The sequence below is a fragment of the Centropristis striata genome, chromosome 4 (genome assembly GCF_030273125.1).
Source record: "Centropristis striata isolate RG_2023a ecotype Rhode Island chromosome 4, C.striata_1.0, whole genome shotgun sequence".
Taxonomy (NCBI): Eukaryota; Metazoa; Chordata; class Actinopteri; order Perciformes; family Serranidae; genus Centropristis; species Centropristis striata.
The window spans coordinates 17,081,947-17,103,687 of NC_081520.1; the positions used below are offsets into that span (position 1 = coordinate 17,081,947).

Sequence of the window (21,741 nt, forward strand, 5' to 3'; positions counted from 1 at the left end):
AAGGCAGCCTTCTGATGCCTTTCTCAATTTTGATTTATCCCTGAACTATTTTATGAGGTGTCCAGAACACAAGGTGCTCTAATATGAGCCAAATATTGTTTTTATCAGTTGGTTTTATCGTGATTTGCAGCTGGCAGATGCCTCACGAGGAGTGTTCAAGATTAGGGAGTTTCTACTTCCAAGGAAAATGCATTTTTGTGTTTTTAAACCTCTTGCAGCCAGTTACCGGATTAAATCAGATACAACCAGAAACAGCTTGAATCATAACAGTGATTGGCTAATGTATCCTGGAAACGGCTTGTTGGAGGGTGAGGCAGTATCACTACAGGTGTGCTCTGTTTTATTAACCTTTATGCAGCAGCGTCTCATGGTTGACTCTCTGGTCAACCAGGGCAAAATGTACACATTTACATTTTGCTCTGGTGACTGGGATGCGTTGTGACGTGCGTCGGACTTTATGATAACTGGAGATTTGGACCAAGAACACAAATAGATCCATGTACTTGTTAGACAGGCTCGAAAAAGCCTACATGATGCCATTTGAAGTGAAATATATAAAGTATTTTACATTATTTCACAAGCAGAATGTTGTTTTTAAAGCTTAAAACCACACTATTTCCTTACCTAATGCCCCAAAGCGCCATAAGCACTCAGATTTATAACGTGGACATTTCTAGGAACGTCCAAATGATACGTATTTTTCGTTTAGAAACGTACATGATCAACATTTTGGCATTTTGCAGAAATGTTAAATGTGTACATTTTGTTCTGCCGACTGGGTCGCTCTGGTAACACATTGTTCATAATGAAATATCCTGCTATAGGGATTAAAACACACAAAACACAATACTATAACTGATACTTAACTACTTCATTCTGTTACAAAACACAACTCATCATTATGAAACATACAAATGAAGCATGTGTAGTTACTTTGTAGCAGTATGTTAACTATCACAGATCACAGATTCAGCCTGAGGCAAGAGAAGTTTCGATGTTGTTCCAGAGAATTGATTACTTAATTTTCAAATTTACCAGTAACCACTAATGCTGACCTTTTTTTTATTCTCCCCGTCAAACATTATCTTACGCAGTCTGAGACACTGATTCATATTTGATTCGTTCTTGTTCTGACTGTTGCAATCCTTTTTTAGGCATGACACTCCCTTCTTACACTTGTATTACATAGTTGCATTGGCCTCTGTGTGGCTGCAATTTTTGACATTTAAATCTTACTAAGGTATTGCATTTCTTGATTTGCATATTAGCTACTTTTTTTCACAAAGCACTAGATTTACCTTCAGTAAAATGTGTGGGGAGGCAGCCTTTATTTTTGCCACCAAAATTCAGGAATAGCATGTTGAATAGTTGACATTAACTTTCCTTAATGCGACAGCTCTTACGGTTCATCCTTTTATGATGATTTTATGTGAATCAGAGACTTGAAAAGTATCACATAAGACTGATGCATCAGAGTATTTACAGGGAGTCGTAGATAGATAGATAGATAGATAGATAGATAGATAGATAGATAGATAGATAGATAGATAGATAGATAGATAGATAGATAGATAGATAGATAGATAGATAGATAGATAGATAGATAGATAGATAGATAGATAGATAGATAGATAGATAGATAGATAGATAGATAGATAGATAGGCACTTTATTGTCCTTTTCAGGAAATTTGTTTTTGCAGCCTGTACATGTACTTCCAACATATATGCACACATTGACACAGGATAAAGACACCATGGCACAACAAAAATATACACTTAATCCACCACATTGATCATATTTAACCCTCCAGCATAGCATAGCAGGGTCCTGTATCTGCAGCCAGAAGGTAACAGCACAAATGATGAGTCGAGGGGGTTTCTGGGGTCGTGTGCTATGCTAACAGCTCTGCGTGCAGCTGTGTTGTTGAGGTCAGAGAGGCTGGGGGTATGGAGACCAATGATTTTGGAGGCGTGGTGTGTAATGCGTGCTAGTGTGTTCCTGTTTGAGGTGGTTAACATGTTAAAGAACCAGGTTGAACAGTAGAGGATGATGGGTTGAACGATGCTTTTGTAAAGTAATAACAGAAGTTGGGTTGCTACAGAGAGTGCTTTGAGTTTGCGGATGACAGAAAGTCTTTGTTGGCAGCGTTTGTGTGTGTCATGCATTTCCTCTTTCTAATATCTTATGCATATTGTTTGCTGGCTGGATACAACAGGTCTATGCATAAAATCTCAATAGATATTTGTCCACCCGGCCATTATTTAAGTTCATCATTTTTTCTGCAGGTGCAGCTCCACCTGGAAATATACATGTAGGCACTTGCAGAGCACCTTGCTAACATTCACCTGTCATGGGAACAAGAGCCAGTCTGACTGGTTTCATGAGGGACTGGCGTCTGCTGCAGGCTGTTGTTGTTCTTTCCTAATACTAACCAGAGTATAAGTTGTGACAAATTCTGTCTACATATATTGTGTTTCTTTAGATTGTGTTTACTTCACCACATATTTAAGCTAATAAAAAATAAGATAAGCAAAAGTTGTTGCTGTGTCTTCAAAATCACCCTAAGAATGAATACTGATGTGGAACCAAAAGTACAAACTCACTCACTCCCTGTTGCACAACCAAAATGGCTTATATCCTCACTTGCACCACAGTGGTTGTGTGAAAGTCGGATAGTGTAAATGTATATAATGGGCTAAAACAAGCCACAAACACCTGCCTGACACTCTCATTTAGACAAACATCAGATGGGATCTACAGCAGAATGAGTCCTAGCTCACCAATATAGCATAAACCACTCTCAAGAGAGACTCTGAGCCATTATGTCCTGAGGATGGATTAATAAAATACACTGTTTGATCTGTAGAGATATTGTTATCTCTATAAGAAAAAAAACTCTTTCAACGCTTAAGCAGACTTTTGACGACCTCAGGTTCCTGTTGTTGTCATGTGATAACGTGTCATGTCCGAACATGCATGACTCACTGAAGATCCGGCAAACAAACATACCTTCCGTGCTTAAATTACCCACTGAAACTGTGACTGTACCTGGACAATGGCCCCAGGGCTCGCTGTGATGACATCACATGCCAAATAAAGACATGCTCCTCCCACTCACATACATGAAACTACTCATAGTTTTTATTCCCCCAAACAATGTTACTAAGGACAATTTTCATTACATCAGAAAATACTATTTCCACAAAGAAACACCAACTTACAATGAAATAATAATACTGCTACTCCATTTTAACATGTACTATTACCTCAAAATATTGATATTGGAACTTGTGATTTAGCTCTTTTGTATTTACACCTTGTGGTGTACATCATTTTTAATTTATCATGTATAATAAAAAGTATTCAGATCCCTTACTTCAGTAAAAGTACTAATACCACACTATGGAATTACTCCACTACAAGTAAAAGTTCTGCATTCAAAACTTACTGAAGTAAAACTATAAAAGTATCAGCATCAAAAGTAAAAGTACTTTTATGCAGAAAGTTGCCTTGATGAGGCAACATGAGCTCTTCATGAGTTTATTACTTATTTTAGCTCAATGTTTCAGCTTTAAAACTTTAAAAAATCCAGCAACATTTAGCATGACTTAATTTGACTTTCAGTTGATTTAAAAGATTTAATGCATAATCATGTCTCGTGTTTTTTATAGAATTACGTCTACAAAGCACTTTGTCAGCTGAATAATCCAATATGTGCATCAAATCTTTTAAATCAGCTAAAAGCCAAATTAAGTCATGCTAAACGTCGCTCTATATGCATTATTGAACTGTTTTAAAGCTGAAACACTGAGCTAAAATAAGTAATTTACTCTCATATGTGGAGCTCATGTTGTCCCATCAAGGCAACTTTATAAAAGGGTGCAATCTCTGCAGCAACAGGTGAAAGACTCCAGCAGCCGTGAGAAAATGCCAGAGGGAGCCGAGCGACAAGTGTTAGCAGGTAGTTCAAGGCAAGCCCAGACTTCACAGTAACGGCTGGATTTGGCTCACAGTCACGTGTCTTAACCCTTCAGTTAAACTGGCTGGCTCATTATGCAATGCAAAGTTGAAAAAGCATTATCACTCTGCAGACATGGAAGAGAAAGTTTATAAAGTTAATAAACAGATATAAATTAAAATTCAGGATGGAAAACTGTATGTAAAGACTTCAGATTCACAGTTATAAAGTTGGTAGATTTGCCCGTATGAAACACAAGGATAGAATTGACAACTGCTTGTTAACTTGTAATTAGTTTGTTGTTTGGAGTTAACTATATAATCTCTTATCTTGGAGCATCATTGACATGTTTGTGTTTCTCCGTTTGTCAGAGTGACAGAGTTTAGTGTGGATGTTAAATGTTCTGTTAATCTTTGTGTAAGGAACATGCTGGCAGAATAAAATCTTGTTTATTGATAAATTCAGACCCATTGTGTGTGCTCTCCTTGGTAGTGAGGTGATGCTAGTGGTTGGTATTTGCAGAATACTGAGTGCCTCGCCAGGCCTCTTGATTCAAGGTGGTAAACTAGTAGTAAAGGACAGTAACATTGAGTTGGGTGTGGTGATCCTGATGTGGTTGTTGTAATAATTTCCCAACTGCTCTGTTCAGCTTTGCCTGCTGCAGAATAGGAACGCCTGGCTGGCAGACAAATATCTTCCCCATTATCTGAACACTGTCAGATATATATATATATATATATATATATATATATATATATATATATATATATATATATATATATATATATATATATATATATATATATATATATATATCCCTCCACCGTGTTCTGGGTCTTCCCCGGGGCCTCCTACTAGTTGGACGTGAACACCTCTAAAGGGAGGCGCCCGGGAGGCATCCTTACCAGATGCCCAAACCACCTCAGCTGACTCCTTTCGACGCGAAGGAGCAGCGACTCTACTCCGAGCTCCCGCCGGATGTCTGAGCTCCTCACCCTATCTCTAAGGCTGAGCCCAGCCACCCTACGGAGGAAGCTCATTTCAGCCGCTTGTATCCGCGATCTTGCTCTTTCGGTCACTACCCAAAGTTCGTGACCATAGGTGAGGGTTGGAACGTAGATGGACCGGTAAATCGAGAGCTTTGCCTTCCGGCTCAGCTCCTTCTTCACCACGACGGTCCGGTACAACGCCCGCATCACTGCTGACGCTGCACCAAACCGCCTGTCCATCTCACGCTCCGTTCTACCCTCACTCGTGAACAAGACCCCGAGATACTTGAACTCCTTCGCTTGAGGCAGTACCTCTCTCCCCACCCAGAGGGGGCAGTCCACCGTTTTCCGGCAGAGAACCATGGCCTCAGACTTGGAGGTGCTAACTCTCATCCCAACCGCTTCGCACTCGGCTGCAAACCGCCCCAATGAGTGCTGGAGGTCCCGGCTTGATGAAGCCAAAAGAACCACATCATCTGCAAAAAGCAGAGATGCAATTCTTAGGTCACCAAACCGAATCCCTTCCTCCCCCCGGCTGCGCCTTGAGATCCTGTCCATGAAAACCACAAACAGAATCGAAGACAAGGGGCAACCCTGGCGGAGGCCAACACCCACTGGGAACGTGTTTGACGTTGTGCCGAGTATGCGGACACAGCTCTCACTTTGGTTATATAGGGACCGGATAGCTCGTAGCAACGAGTCCGGTGCCCCATATTCCCGCAGTACCCCCCACAAGACTCCCCGAGGGACACGGTCGTAGGCCTTCTCCAAGTCCAACTGGTAGGAGGCCCCGGGGAAGACCCAGAACACGGTGGAGGGATTATATCTCTCTCCTGGCCTGGGAACGCCTCGGGGTCCCCCAGGAGGAGCTGGACGTTGTGGCTGGGGAGAGGGACGTCTGGAATGCCCTGCTTAGCCTGCTGCCCCCGCGACCCGGCCCCGGATAAGCGGAAGAAAATGGATGGATGGATGGATATATATATATATATATATATATATGATATTGTAGCGAAATCACCTGAGAAAAACATAATAAACTCACTGGAGCCACAAAATGTTAGTATCAGTGGTGGAATGTAACTATGTAACTACATTTACTCAAGTACATGGGTACTTTGAGGTACGTGTATTTGAATCAACAAATGTACGTGTACTTGAGTGAACCCATTTTATTTAACTTTATAATAGATAAAATGAGCCCTACCTTTACAAACTTTTTAGTTTAGTTTACATAAATGCATCAGTACAAATTATATATATATATATATATATATATATATATATATATATGCATGGACAGATAATTTACCTTGACAAGATTTCTTAAATTCAGATTGTCAAATCTAGAAATAAGCATGTTGAACTCTTAAAATAAGAAATTATCTCTTAAAACAAGATAAATCAAAGCTGCAAGCAGCGATGAACTGACCCGAGCAGAGTAACCTGACAATTATTGGTTTCTTACCAAGATAAAAAAAACTTTTGATTTAGAAGTGTTACATAATTTATCTTGTTTCAAGAGTTAATTTCTTATTTTAAGGGTTCAACATGCTTATTTCTAGATTTCACAATCTCAATTTAAGAAATCTTCTCAAGTGAAATTATCTGTCCATGCAGCAAGATCATTTCCCTCAGATTTAGTGTTTTTATCTTGTTTTAGACACACCTGTTTTTGCAGTGCAGCTTTAAAACTTTCAAAAATGCATATCCAGCGAAAAGTCAAATTAAGTCATGCTAAATGTCGCTCATTTAGCATGACTCAATTTGACTTTTAGCTGATTTAAAAGATTTGATTATGTGCATATTGGATTATTCATCTGAAAAAAGTGCTTTGGTGACGTACTTCTACAAAACCACGAGACGTGATTATGGCCTTTCTGAGTCCTGCACATCAGGACTAATCTCACCCTGAAACCATCTCTCCTCAGATTCTTAATTGTGGAAATTCCTCCCTCCCTCCTTGTGTGTGGAACCCAATCTCTGCAGCCAGGCCCAAGTAGCTTTAATGATCCTACCTTGGATAAAATAGAGGCATTATAGTCCTAACGGCAGTTTTGGCCCTTAAACACTGCCTCTATTCATCTCAGAAACAATCTGATTCCCTCTCGACTTCTCTTTGCTTTCCCCCTCTCACTGTTCCCTCTTTTTGCTACAGTGTGTCAACAGGAATCACTTGGCATAGTGTTTGCCATTTCCCCAACATCTTCCTCCTGATATCTTCTCACTGCTGAGGAGGAACTGTCGCTAAATCAAGAGGGACCCCTGGAGCGCACATTTTCCCCCCAAGACAACCTACAGGTGGAGGCTGCAGCCTTTCAGCCTTTCAGGACAGAAATCACTGCAAGGTCAGCGTTCATCTCTTGTTTTTCACCTTCTGTTGCTGCATCTTTTCTGTCCATGCATGAATGTATTTTAGCCACCTAAAACAATCGATATCAGTTTAAGCGTATGCTATATTCAGAATCATTTTACCACTTTACATTGCTTTACATTGAGGTCTTCAAAGTTGGCGAGAATTACTACTTCTCTTGAGTGAGAAAATGAATCGAAGAGCACCTGATGTTCCTTTAAGTTTTCTTTATTACCAGACATCAGAATACACTGCCCAGCTGCTGCTGAAAATGTGTCCCGTCTTCAATAAATCCCTGAGTTCTCTTTCTTTCTGTCTGTGTCAGGGCATTTTTAAACAATTAGGGTTGAGAAGATTTGGAAGAGTCACAACTTCAGTGCAAAAGAAATACAAATCACAGTTGCATTATTCACTTTAGCTATTTGGCTTTTGAGAGTTTCGATAAAAAAATCCCAATAAATCTCAACTGTGTTCATGTCTCTGACCAAATACCACAAAAATGGCTAAAATTGAAGCAGCTGAGTAAAGAAACAAGAGTAAAAATGTGTTCTAATAAGTGACTCTTTATATAATAATCACATTTATTTTTTTTGCAAAGTATAGCAATGAAACTATGATCTTTTTTTGTGGAAATTTTTTGGCCTTTTTTTTGTGGAACTTTTGGCCTGTAGTGTAATCAGGAGGTCACACTGGGGCCTTTTAGTAAAGCAGAGGACTTTTGATTAAAAGTAACAGAAATGATACCACTTGCAACATAAAATATACTACAGTGGTTCATAAGAAAACAATAATTTAATTTATATATTTTATTTCCTTCTTGCATCAATTTGCTTTTTAGTTTTCTACTCATTATGAAAATATTTCCATGTGTGTACTTAAGCCAGGCAAACAATTGTACTTTGTTACAATTCTGTGAGTGTTTAAAGTGTAGTATAATATAGGGCTGCAACTAACGATTATTTTCATTATCAATTAATCTGTCGATTATTTAAACAATTAATTGATTAGTTGTTTGGTCAATAAAATGTATAAAAATATCAATGAGTGTTTCCCAAACCACAAGATGACGTCCTCAAATCTCTTGTTTTGTCCACAAACCAAAGAGATATTCAGTTTATTGTCATAAAGGAACAAAGAAACCAGAAATATTCACATTGAAAAAGCTGAAATCAGAGAATTTGGACTTTAATAATCGATTATCGTTCGATTAATCAAATAACTGTTGCAGCTCTAGTATAATATGTATTTCATTGTTACATTTGTACAATAAATGGGGTACAAGGTGATTAATCATAGAATGATCTGAGCATTTATTCAACCAGCTGCATTCTGTACTTTATCAAAGTAAGTATTTCTTTCTTATGGACAACATTATAACAATATGACCAGTTATTTAGGTTTAACTAATCTTTACAACACTGGATCTTATTAAATCAGATGTACTATGTACTTAAATGTATAGTGAAGTAAGAAAATGGTGTTTTATGCGCTTCGATACATATTCTGACCTTCACTCATACAATTTTCAGTCTATAGTGTGTCCCACCTTTGTCTCAAACTGAATGGAAAATGGAAATGACGGCTATATCTTGACATAAATGAATGTTCTGACATCAGAGGGTGGAAAGCAAACATTTACCAGCTGTCAACTTTTAAAGAAAACCCTGAAACATTGAGAAAATCTTTGTTGTGTCTCCAATTTTAATCATAAACTAAATTTCATATGCTCCTTTAAAGCCTGAAAAGTAAAATCTTAAGATCTTGGAAACATTTTAGGTGAACTTTTAACTGAGCTGTTACCTACAATTTCATAAAAGTTTATATTTTATACAAGCATGACACTCAGATGAATCAAAAGTATATTTCCAGTCGTTTTTCCCACATTACGTAACAGAAAACTTGAAAAAAACGGACCAAAAGAGCTTTGATTGTTATTTTGAGGGTGTGGCTTTTTTTTAAAGTCTACTAAACTGATCCTTATACCTGTGAGTCACAGCGTGGCTGTTGCACCTGCAACGATTTCCTCTATTAGACAAAAACTGACATGATGACACATGCCCACGGCGGGGGGTGGGGGTAGTTACCACGTCACTGCTCTGTGGGACAATATGTGTGTGTGTGTGTCATGCCCCTCCCGAGTTAAGTGTATAAAAGACCCGCTCCAACCTTCCCCAAACATTAACTCTTGGGGATCTCTCAAGCTTAAGACTACAGACTTCCAGAGACACAAACACACTTTTGGACCTTTTTTTTCTGCTGTGCAAGAATCTTTGAGAGGAGAAATGGTGTCTGCTGGGTTACAGATGTTGGGCACGGCCCTGTGCATCATCGGCTGGATAGGGGTCATCGTCGTCTGCGCCCTCCCCATGTGGAAAGTGACGGCCTTCGTCGGCCAGAACATCGTCACGGCTCAAACCACCTGGGAGGGCATCTGGATGACCTGTGTGCACCAGAGCACGGGCCAGATGCAGTGCAAGGTGTACGACTCCATGCTGGCTCTGTCCCGGGACCTGCAGGCCGCCCGCGCCCTCATCATCATCTCCATCCTGCTCGGCGTTTTCGGGCTCCTCCTTTCAATAGCAGGGGGGAAATGCACCAACTGCGTGGAGGACGAGAGCTCCAAAGCCAAAGTCGGCATGGCGTCGGGCGTGGTCTTCATCCTTACTGGAATTTTGTGCCTCATTCCTGTGAGCTGGACGGCAAACACCGTCATTAGCAACTTCTACAACCCATTAATGCAGGGATCGCAGAAAAGGGAGCTGGGAGCTGCACTCTTCATCGGCTGGGGGGCTGCAGGCCTCCTCATCATCGGTGGGGCGCTCCTCTGTGCCAACTGTCCTCCCAAGGATAACTACTCCACCGCCAAGTACTCAGCTGCACGTTCAGCTACAAACAAAGACTACGTCTAGGGAAAGAAAAGCCAAAAAGACTAAAAAAAAGACTCACTTCGTCGTCCATGACATTGATTTGTGTTTGTGCCACAATAAGTATGATTTGTATTTCACACTGACTTTATTGTGCTCATGTTTTACTTTGATACCTTCATGTTGAGAGACAGCACTTACAGATTTGGGTAACACTTTACAATAAGCAACTAATTAATGTTTATAGATGGTTTATAAACCAGTTATTAAGCATTTACAAAGTGCTATACATATTTAATCGTTAAATGTTTTCAACCAATTTCTTAAAGGCCTATGAATCATTTCAAAATCATTAATATGTTGTTAAAAATGTTATAACGAGTGCAACTAAGACTAATAATTACTAATTACTAACTAATAGTTAATAAACTGTTAATTATAATTTAATGGTTTGTTAATGGTAAAGTAACTATAAACTTACATAAATATACCATGTATTTGCCATTTTTTAAATGATTTAGATAGTTGAACACAAAGTTGAACAACAATAAATTATGTATGTACCATTCTAAATGGTCTATATATGGTTTATAAATGATGATTAAACATTAATAAACTATCTGTTTACCATTTATAAATGATGGTTATTGTAAAGTGTTACCCAGATTTGTTTCATCAGTGCCAAGATGAAGAGATGTGCACCACGCCCCGACACAGTGGACTGAGTGACACAATGCTCGATCAGCAAGAGGGAAAACGATATAAAGATTTATATTTAGGCTACATGCTGGAACATTTAACTTGTTAATTTGAATAATTGTTATTTGGTCAGACATTTTCTTTTGTTTTTATGCTTTTTGTGCCTTTTTACATATTTCATTTCAAATTGTCTGTTACATATGACTGTCTGAAACTGTAAATAAAGATTTTTTTATTGAATTAACATTGAATTATTGTGTTTTGCTTGTTCTTTTAGTTATTAAAACATTTTTTAGAAAATGCATCTCAAGATAAAATGGAGGATTCAGAAAGAAGACCTCATGTCTTCTTTCTGGGGGACTCTGCTACACACAACCAGACTTATATTTGAGGACTTTTCACTGCAAAAAAGGTGTGTCTAAAAACAAGATAAAAACACTAAATCTGAGGGAAATGATCTTGCTGCATGGACAGATAATTTCACTTGACAAGATTTCTTTAATTAAGATTATTAAATTTTGAAATAAGCATGTTGAACGCTTAAAATAAGAAATTAACTCTTAAAACACTTCTAAATCATTTTTTTTTATCTTGGTAAGAACCAAATAATTTGCAGTGTAGCTCGTGATAATAAAATACTCATAAATATTTTATAAAAATAATAATATTCAACCAATAAGGTTTCCCAAAAAATAACTCCTAAATATGTTATTAAATACTCCTAATTAAATTACCCTGAAAAATAACTTTTTTTAAAGTGTTTCTGGACTGTAAGTTGACAAAAACAGCTGAAGTTAATGGACATATTAAATGAATAAACATGCATGTAAAAAGCAACAAAATACACTTTAATTTTTACCTGGTATCAGACGAATCTAATAAGATGTTTGTATTATCATTATCATCATCATTATCATATCATGTATCCCATTAATTATGAGATGCTTTTAACAGGAAACTTTTTTTCCCCCCCATTTAATCTGGGACATTCCCTGTCAAACACTGCCCCTTACAGTTAGAAAAACAGCACATCTCTTAGGTTGTCTAACTAAACACACAACTAACAGTACTTTTATCACCTGTGGTTGTAATATAATCATAGAAAAGCACATTTTTGTGAACACACAGCAACTCTTTTTATTTAAAGAAAATGATTACTTAAAAGAAAGTTGTTTTTATGGTAAAAAAAACAAACAGCAGCTGTTGTTGCCAGAACTTCACCATAATAAATACGGTGCAACTTTTTATAATATCACAGTAAAATGATATTAGCACTTTTGATTTCATGTTTAAGATTGCTATTTTATTCCATATTTTACCATAAAAAATAAAGTTTTTCCATCAAAACAAACGCTGTTGCAATTTAAGATTTTACTGTCATGGTTTAGCAGTTTTTCACCGTAAAATCTACAGACATTTTTTTACAGTGTACCAACAAAGTTAATAATACTTTTTATTTTTGAAAAAGTGGGTAAGTTACATGAGTCATATTTGTGTGGTTAAAGCTGCTGGAGGTAGTATCAAAATGACCCAAAAAAAATTACAAAAAAAAAAGACACAAAATGACAAAAAAAAGACACAATATGACCAAAAAAGGACACAAAATGACCAGAAAAGACACAAAATGACCCAAAAAAGACACAAAATGACCAGAATAGACACAAAATGACCAAAAAAAAAAGACACAAAATGACCAAAAAAGGCAAGGCAAAGCAAGGCAAGTTTATTTGTATAGCACAATTCAACACAAGGTCATTCAAAGTGCTTTACATAAACATTAAAACAGCAGGACACAATTGAAAACAGTAAAAACAGGCAATTAAAACAGGGAAATTGAAATAAAAATACAAACAGAAAATAGATAAAATAAGAAAAATCAGAAATCATCTCGCGACCCCAATTGGGGCCGGGACCCCAAGGTTGAGAATAGCTGATTTAGAGAATAAAAGATGGATTTGTAAACAAGTTTTCTTTTGTCCGTCTCTGACCTTGAAGCTTTGTATTCAGGCAGCTCAGCACTCCTAAAGGTCTCTGGCTCTCTGTTTATGTGTAAACTGTTCCAGCCAATCAGAGCTGAGGACCTCGGTACCACAAACCCTCATGTCTTCTCACTCAGCAGCCTATAAATACAAGCTCTCATCACTGCACTTGTCTTCCTTTTCTGGATTTTAACACGTGAGGCTCAAGATGGTTTCTCAGGGGATTCAGATGATCGGCATATCGATGGCTGTGATTGGCTGGTTCATGGTCATCGTGGTGTGCGCCCTGCCCATGTGGAAGGTGACGGCGTTCATTGGAGCCAACATCATCACGGCTCAGACCATCTGGCAGGGCATGTGGATGAACTGTGTGGTGCAGAGCACGGGTCAGATGCAGTGCAAGGTGTACGACTCCATGCTGGCTCTGCCTCAGGACCTGCAGGCCGCCCGCGCCATGATCATCATCTCCATCCTGACGGGGATCTTTGGAGTCATCTTGTCCATCGCCGGGGGGAAATGCACCAACTGCATCGAGGACGAGCGGTCCAAGTCCAAGGCCTGCATCCTGGCTGGAGTTCTGTTCATCGTCTCTGGGTTGCTTTGTCTCATTCCTGTCTCCTGGTCCGCCAACACCATCGTCCGTAACTTCTATAATCCTCTACTGCTGGAAGCTCAGAGGTACGAGCTGGGAGCGGCGCTGTATATCGGCTGGGCGGCTGCTGCTCTGCTGCTGATGGGAGGCGGGCTGCTGTGTTGGAACTGCCCTCCCAAACGTGAACATCCTCACTACGTTCCCCAGTTCAGGCCTGTGAAGTCAGCCTCCACGTCCAGAGAATACGTTTAAGATGGTTTAACACTTCACACATGGACTCTTCAGGTCACAGGAGCTGAAAAGAAATGAAATTCTAGTTTGCAAACTAACCAACGAAAACTATTTTATTTACTGGAAATGTGAATATAGCCTGAAATCACAGCTTGCCACAAACTGAATCCTGCACTGCAAATTATTTGCAAAAAACAAGATTATTAGACTTATATTTAGGAATGTTGTTTCATTTATTTTGTTTTAAGGGTTCATTTCTTTTTTTTAATTGTACAACATGCTTATTTCTATATTTAACTATCATTATATCTTATTTCATGAAATCTTGTCAAGTGAAATTATCTGTCCATGCAGCAAGATCATTTCCCTCAGATTTAGTGTTTTTATCTGGTTTTTAGACACACCTTTCTTTGCAGTGTGAGTTTTGATGTGTATAAATCAAAGTGACCTTTCTCACAGAGGACGTTTCGTCTTGTCAAGCAAGTGTAGCTAACAGTAAACAATGGCTGCATCCCAATTAGTTGTGCAAACAGGGCCCTCACTGCAAAAAATGTGTGTCTAAAAACAAGATAAAAACAATAAAATCTGAGGGAAATGATCTTGCTGCATGGACAGATGATGGAAAAATTTCTTAAATTAAGATTATTAAATCTAGAAATCAGCATGTCGTATGTTTAAAATAAGAAATTAACTCTTAATTATTTGTTACTTACCAAAATAAAACATTTTTTTTTAAATTATCCGTCCATGCAGCAAGATCATTTCCCTCAGATTTTGTGTTTTTATCTTGTTTTTAGACACACCTTTTTTGCAGTGCTAGGATTGTGCACACTGGCTCTAGTCACATCTGTAACCTGTAATCGAGCTTTTCCTGCAGTGATGAGTCAGAATGTTTGCTGTGAAAACAATCCGTCTACTTAAAGACCAAAACAGGAACGTGGCTTTGTTAATGTCTCAGTTTGAAAATTTAAAAATGGACTATCTCATTTAAATATTTTAATCCACGTTGTATTGTGTCTGTTTGATGAGTAACTTGGATTTGAATCATGATTCCAATCTGTAAATATTAAGCTAGATTGTTGCTTTTACGGTGTAATTGTCTTTGTCATTCACATCGTAAAGGCAGAAGCTACAGCTTCCTTTGTGTTTAACTTCTGTTTAAGCAACTTTTGCATTGATTATATTTGTATTAATAGCAAAAAGGGGGATCAGTAATATTTAACACTGTAGATTAAGGAAAATCTATCCATTCATATCTGTTGTCCTTTTCATTTTCACACAGCCTGCAAATTCCACATTTTTATTTCTGTCTCTGAATCCTGTAATGTTCTGTTACTGTAAATAAACTCTATACTCACTTCATGATTATTTTTTTACTTCTGAGAAAATCAAAGCATACAATAGCAGCTCTGGAGTCTCCAAAACTCACATCCAGACTAGAAAACAAAGCAGCGTGGAGCCCTACTGTAAATTTAACTCTAAAGTTCTGGCTGTAAACTCCATGAGGCCAGTTTCAGTTTGATGATGATATACCAAGTAAAACTGGAGACAAGCTCAAATATATTTAGTATAAAATGATAGAACTGGATGGAACCCTCTTATATGTTATATTTGACACCTTTGTTCACATTTGCAACATTTACAATTCTTTATTGAGCATGATAGTGTTTTGAAAGTTAAAAAATAGATTAAATATCACATTTTATGTTGGACTAAAGGACTAAAAAAGATTTAAAAAATTACCAAAAAAAGACACAAAATTACCAAAGAAAAAGACAACAAAATGACACAAAATGACTAAAAAAAGACACAAAAAGACACGAAATGACCAAAAAAGACACAAAATTACTAAAAAGAAAGACACAAAATTATTAAAAAAAGACACAAAATTACTAAAAAAGACACAAAATGACCAAAAAAGACACAAAATGAGAAGACAAAATGACCACAAAAAACACAGAAGACCCCAAATGACTAAAAAAGGCACAAAATGACAAAATAACAAAAAAGACACAACAAAAGACACAAAAAGACACAAATTGACTAAAGAAAGACACAAAAAGACAAAATTACAAAAAAAGACACAAAATGACCAAAAAAAGACATAAAATGAGAAGACAAAATGAACAAAAAAACCCCACAGAAGACCCCAAATGACAAAAAAAGACACAAAATGACCCAAAAAAAAGACACAAAATAATGAAAAAAGATACAACAAAAGACACAAAATGTCCAAAAAAGACACACAAAAGACCAAAATACACAAAATGACTTTTAAAAAAATACACAAAATGACCAAAATTGTTACACTAACAGGACACAATCAAATTTTAGAGTGGACTGTATTCTACTAAGGCCGGTAAAAAAAATATCACTCAGAGGTTAATAGGTTTAAACTAAAGTTTAGCTTTTTTAACTGTAGGACTTTAAAATGGTGTAAAAGTATTTCATAATCACCAAAACAAACTTTCTTCCCTGGTGTGGAAATGTTTGTGCAGTATCACATTACTGGATGAGGTGTGTGTGTGAAAGATGCAGTTTCAACTGTTTGTTTATCAAACAGACGTGACGCAGGATGTAGTTTCTGTTTTTCTGCAAAGGGACGATGTCAGCTGACATGACTGACTTCCTGTGTGACATCATTCCATCAAGTGATCACTATCAGATCTGTCCTAGTGGGAGGGGCTGAGTATCATAACTGGGGCACATCTTGTGTCCTGATCCTGATTCTGATCCTGATTCTGATCCTGATTCTGATCCTGATTCTGATCCTGATTCTGATCCTGATTCTGATCCTGATCCAGGACAGGACATGTTATGGTCTGCTTGCTGTAAATGCCTTTCATCACCTGCCAGACTGTTGTAATTCAGCATCAGTGATTCAAGCATGGCAGAGCCCTCTCAACAACACTGCAAAAAAGGTGTGTCTAAAAACAAGACAAAAAACACTAAATCTGATGAAAATGATCTTGCTGCATGGACAGATAATTTCACTTGACAAGATTTCTTGATTAAATCTCTTGAACGCTAAAAATAATAAATTAACTCTTAAAACAAGATTAATTAAAGCTGCAAGCAGCGATGAACTGGCCCGAGCAGAGTGACCTGACAATTATTTGTTTCTTACCAAGATAAAAAAAACTTTACATTTAGAAGTGTTGAATAATTTATCTTGTTTTAAGAGTTTATTTCTTATTTTAAGTGTTCAACATGCTTATTTCTAGATTTAACAATCTCAATTTAAGAAATCTTGTCAAGGTAAATTATCTGTCCATGCAGCAAGATAATTTCCCTCAGATTTACTGTTTGTATCTGGTTTTTAGACACACCTTTTTTGCAGTGTTTTGGCTCAACATTGACTCAAAATATAATGTATCATTATTGTTAAAATGCCTTAAAATATTCAGATTTTAAATGAACACAGCAAAGATCCTGTTTGTGAAAACAGTGCCTAGATGTAATCTGATCATGCATTGATCTTTTCCAGTCTGAGCTGGTTTCAGGGTCATTAAAGTTCTTAAGTGGCTGTTACTCCATCCAACATCCCCATCGTTAGTGCAATAAACTTTACATACAAAAAAGTGTTTTCCAAGAACAAAAGCAAGGCGACATTGTTTAAAACCTGGTGCCACTCCTCTAGCACTCGGAGGAATCTTGTTTGTCCAGAAGAACTCACCTGACGACGCCACAGCCTTCCTCCTCTGCATTCTCTGTCAACACCAAGAGAGAGAGAGCCGTGTCACTCTGAAAAAGCACCTGTATGCTGAAACACTCATCTGTAGCGGACAAAGCCTCTTCAAAATGGGGAGAATTGGCAAAGAAATAGCAGGTCAGGTCATTTCCTTCGTAGGGCTGGTTGGGCTGGCGGTGACCTGTGGGATCCCCATGTGGAGGGTCACCTCCTACATCGGAGCCAACATCGTGACGGGGCAGATCATCTGGGACGGCCTGTGGATGAACTGCGTCATGCAGAGCACGGGGCAGATGCAGTGCAAGCTGAACGAGTCGGTCATGAGGCTGTCCAGGGATCTGCAAGCTGCCCGAGCCCTCGTCATCATCGCCATCGTCTTCGGCCTGATCGGCTTCTTGGTCACTTTCATCGGAGCCAAGTGCACCGGCTGCCTGAGGAAGGACTCCTCCAAGGCCAACGTGGTGATCATTGGAGGCGTTCTGATCATTGTTTCTGCCATCCTGCTCCTCATCCCCGTCTGCTGGTCTGCAGCCATCACCATCACAGACTTCCAGAACCCCATCACCATCGAGACACAGAGGAGAGAGATCGGAGCCTCCATCTACATCGGCTGGGCGTCTGCTGCTCTTCTTCTCATCGGGGGGATCATCTTTTGCACGTCCTGCCCTCCTCAGAAGCCCGTTTATGGATACCCAGGATACCCACCAGCACCGGGGTACCCCTACGCAGGACCGGGGCCGAACCCGGCGTACGGCCCCGTGTATGTTCCTCCATCCAGCAGAGCGTACACAGCCAGTGGGACGTATGCACCAGCCAAACCATACGCAGCACCAACTGCATACTCTCCGAGACAATACCTCTAAAACTGAAAGGACAGAAAGAGGAAAAAGACTGAGGGTTCTGCCGAGAAGGCAACAGGGACGTATTATGCCATTAGAATATAAAAATACACATTGTATTTCTAGAGGATGGTATGTATTTCAATGCAATGATTAGATTTAACATGAATTCACTTAAACTAGAATTAACTGTGACTTTTTGATTAGACATAAATGTTTCTCTTTTGGATTGATTTTGTGCTCTTAAGTAGAAATCTTCCTAGTTTATGAAGTCTTTTTAGAGAAATGTTGTATTAGCATGGCTGCACTGTGTCTAAAAACAAGATAAAAACACTAAATCTGAGGGAAATGATCTTGCTGCATGGACAGATAATTTCACTTGACAAGATTTCTTAAATTAAGATTATTAAATCTAGAAATAAACATGTTGAACGCTTAAAATAAGAAAAATAACTCTTAAAACAAGATAAATTAAAGCTGCAAGCAGCGATGAACTGGCCCGAGCAGAGTGACCTGACAATCATTTGTTTCTCACCAAGATAAAAAAAAAACTTTTTGATTAAGAAGTGTTAGATAATTAATCTTGTTTTAAGAGTTAATTTCTTATTTTAAGTGTTCAACATGCTTATTTCTAGATTAAGATTATTAAATCTAGAAATAAGCATGTTGGGCACTTAAAATAAGAAATGAACTCTTAAAACAAGATAAATTATGTAACACTTCTTAATCTAAAGTTTTTTTTATCTTGGTAAGAAACAAATAATTTGCAGTGTGTGTGCCGTGAAAGCTGCATTGCTTTTCATAAGGAAGTCACTGTTGTTGTATTTATTTCCTTGTCTTTCTAAGCACATTTTGTAAATAATAATGATTTGTGATGTTTGTTTTCTGTCAATGCCACTTTATTTTTAAATGCAATAAAATGTTTGTAGTACATTCACTTTTTTGTTTATTGAGTCATTATCACAAAATATTATCTATAGTGTATATATATATATGCATACGTATATATATATATATATATATATATATATATATATATATACATACAAAAAATTTTTTATAAGGTCATGGGTCTTCTATGTGTCTGTGTCTGGTTAAGTAAAAGGCAGAAATAAAAAAAAAAACAATTATAATAATACAAAATTCCCTCTAAATCTATAAAAATTAAAACAAAGGATTTTCTTCTTCTTTTAAAAATAATTATAATTGCTATTATTTCACTGTTTCACCATTTTAAGGAGCTTACTAAAAAACCTCTGACATAAACTAGTTTGAATAAAGACAAAATAGAAAAAAAAGAGGTTTTTGTTTTGATCCAATTTCACCTTGTATAAAATAAGTTTGTAGGAAAACAAAACAAAAAGAGAATCCATGCCGGGGGTTAACCCTCTGGAGTCCATCTATTTATTGAAAATACACATGTTTTATTTACAGTAATAACTTTATTTATATATGATATGTAGACAAGCTGAGAAAGCCAGTTAAAAGTTCAATCATAGGAGCTTTCACAGTGTGACATTTATGTTTCTAGACATTTTTAAAATGTGAATTATCTTTCTACAATGAAAACTATTACTATTTTTAATTTACATTCAAATACACCGTTTTATAGTTTTATTGTTTATTATTTTTTTCTGCTGTTTTTGTGTGTATTAATGGTAAAAAATAAAATAAAATAAAAAAATTATTTTGGGTTCCTGGCAGCTTTATACTTTGTTGTTAATTAAAATAAAATGAAAAATCTGACTGATAGCGAAGTTTGTGTGGAGAAAAAGGAGCCATGCATGTGATGTAAGGACAGACTGAAAGATGCTAAACAGAGACAGAAATTAATGCTAGGAAGTTGACAAATTTGAACCAAAATCTCCTGGACTTCAGAGGTTAAAGGGGGTCAGGGTGACAATTCTCATTAACATATTGACATTGATTTGGTCTATTTGGTTGGTTGATTTATGACCATTGTCATTCTGACTAAAAGCAAAACCTAGCTATAAATAACATATGGTGATGATTAAACATGAGTGAAACCATAAATGGAGGCTTCTTCCGTTGACATTTGTCCATCCGGTGATACTCCCACTAATGATGTTTTCTTTTAAACCTGAAACCAGTGACTGGACCTGATCTTCCGGTAACGGCCCCAATCAAAGGTTGGCCAATAGGAGAGCTTTGTTTCAATTAGGAATGCAGCACTCTCTCTCTCTCTCATTAACATAGTCGTTTCAGACTGATGTTCATCTCGTCGAAACTGCTCCCTGTCCGCTCACAGATAATGTGAAGAATCTGGTCGGGCGAGTAAATCATTCAGCGTTCTGGTTTCAGGCCAGAGGGAAGGACGTCCTAACTCCTCCTTCAAGAAACAAGACGTCCTTATAACAAAGAGGAGTCTGTCACAGTCTTTATTCAACCTGACAACCCAGCTGAGCTGACCGCCTTCTGAAAACTTCTTCTTCTTCTGTTCAAGTGACTCAAACTCGACTTCATCATGGTGTCACTGGGACGACAGATGCTGGGCTTCGCCCTCGCCATCATCGGCTTCCTGGGGACCATCATCGTGTGCGCCCTGCCCATGTGGAAAGTGACGGCGTTCATCGGAGCCAACATTGTGACGGCGCAGGTCATCTGGGAAGGCTTGTGGATGAACTGTGTGACGCAGAGTACAGGCCAGATGCAGTGCAAGATCTATGACTCCATGCTGGCTTTACCTCAGGACCTGCAGGCCGCCAGAGCCCTCGTCATCATCGCCATCATCGTCTCCGCCTTCGGCGTCCTTTTGGGCATCGCCGGGGGAAAGTGCACCAACTTTGTGGAGGATGAGCAGGCCAAAACCAAGGTGGCCATCGCTGCTGGGATCGTCTTCATCTGTGCCGGCGTCCTCGTCCTCATCCCCGTGTGCTGGTCGGCCAACACCATCATCAGAGATTTCTACAACCCCATCATGACCAACGCCCAGAGGAGGGAGCTGGGCGCCGCGCTCTACATCGGCTGGGGCACGGCGGCGCTCCTCATCCTGGGCGGGGCCCTCCTCTGCAGCTCCTGTCCGGCCAAAGAAAGCCCAGAGTATCCAGTGAAGTACTCCGGGGCCCGGTCCACAGCCACCAGCAGGGCCTACGTCTGAGAGGGAGATTCTCCTGGGAAAGACTGTTTTACTTTTCTCCTTTGTTGTGAGTTTCTGATGGCGCCAGAAGTTGTGTCTCACTTAAAAAATGTTTTAAAGTGACACAGCAAAAGAACTGATACTCTGAGAAATTCAGATTTCTTTGTTGGAGGCACAAGAGAGCGTTTCTTGAGGAAAAAGAAACAGAGGGAAAGATGTGGTGTGAATCTATTGTGCTGGAAAGAAAATCTCCCAACAGCATGATGACTGGACTGAATGAGAGCGATTCTATATATAATGCTTGTTGTATCAAACGATTGTTTTCTCTGAATGTAAATGTAAAGCTGCGCTAGAAGGATGTTTGTGGTCACAAAAAAGAGCTACAATAGAACAAAACTTGTACAGTACCCTTGATATATTGTGAATTTACTGTATAAAATATTTTACAAA

General features: G+C 38.3%; 3 protein-coding genes across 3 annotated transcripts; all 3 read left to right on the top strand.

Moving 5' to 3' along the window:
* The first annotated feature begins 9,458 nt into the window (after window positions 1-9,458).
* On the top strand, window positions 9,459-13,685 carry LOC131970080 (claudin-4-like). Its single transcript, XM_059331345.1, has 2 exons — window positions 9,459-10,067; window positions 13,050-13,685. The coding sequence occupies exons 1-2, from the start codon at window positions 9,582-9,584 to the stop codon at window positions 13,683-13,685; spliced, it is 1,122 nt and encodes a 373-aa protein (XP_059187328.1). The 5' UTR covers window positions 9,459-9,581.
* A 3,771-nt stretch (window positions 13,686-17,456) lies between these two features.
* On the top strand, window positions 17,457-18,218 carry cldnf (claudin f). Its single transcript, XM_059331344.1, has one exon. It carries the CDS (start codon window positions 17,466-17,468, stop codon window positions 18,216-18,218), a length of 753 nt encoding a protein of 250 aa, XP_059187327.1. The 5' UTR covers window positions 17,457-17,465.
* A 2,461-nt stretch (window positions 18,219-20,679) lies between these two features.
* LOC131970078 (claudin-4-like) lies at window positions 20,680-21,312 on the top strand. Its single transcript, XM_059331343.1, has one exon. It carries the CDS (start codon window positions 20,680-20,682, stop codon window positions 21,310-21,312), a length of 633 nt encoding a protein of 210 aa, XP_059187326.1.
* Window positions 21,313-21,741: the final 429 nt, after the last annotated feature.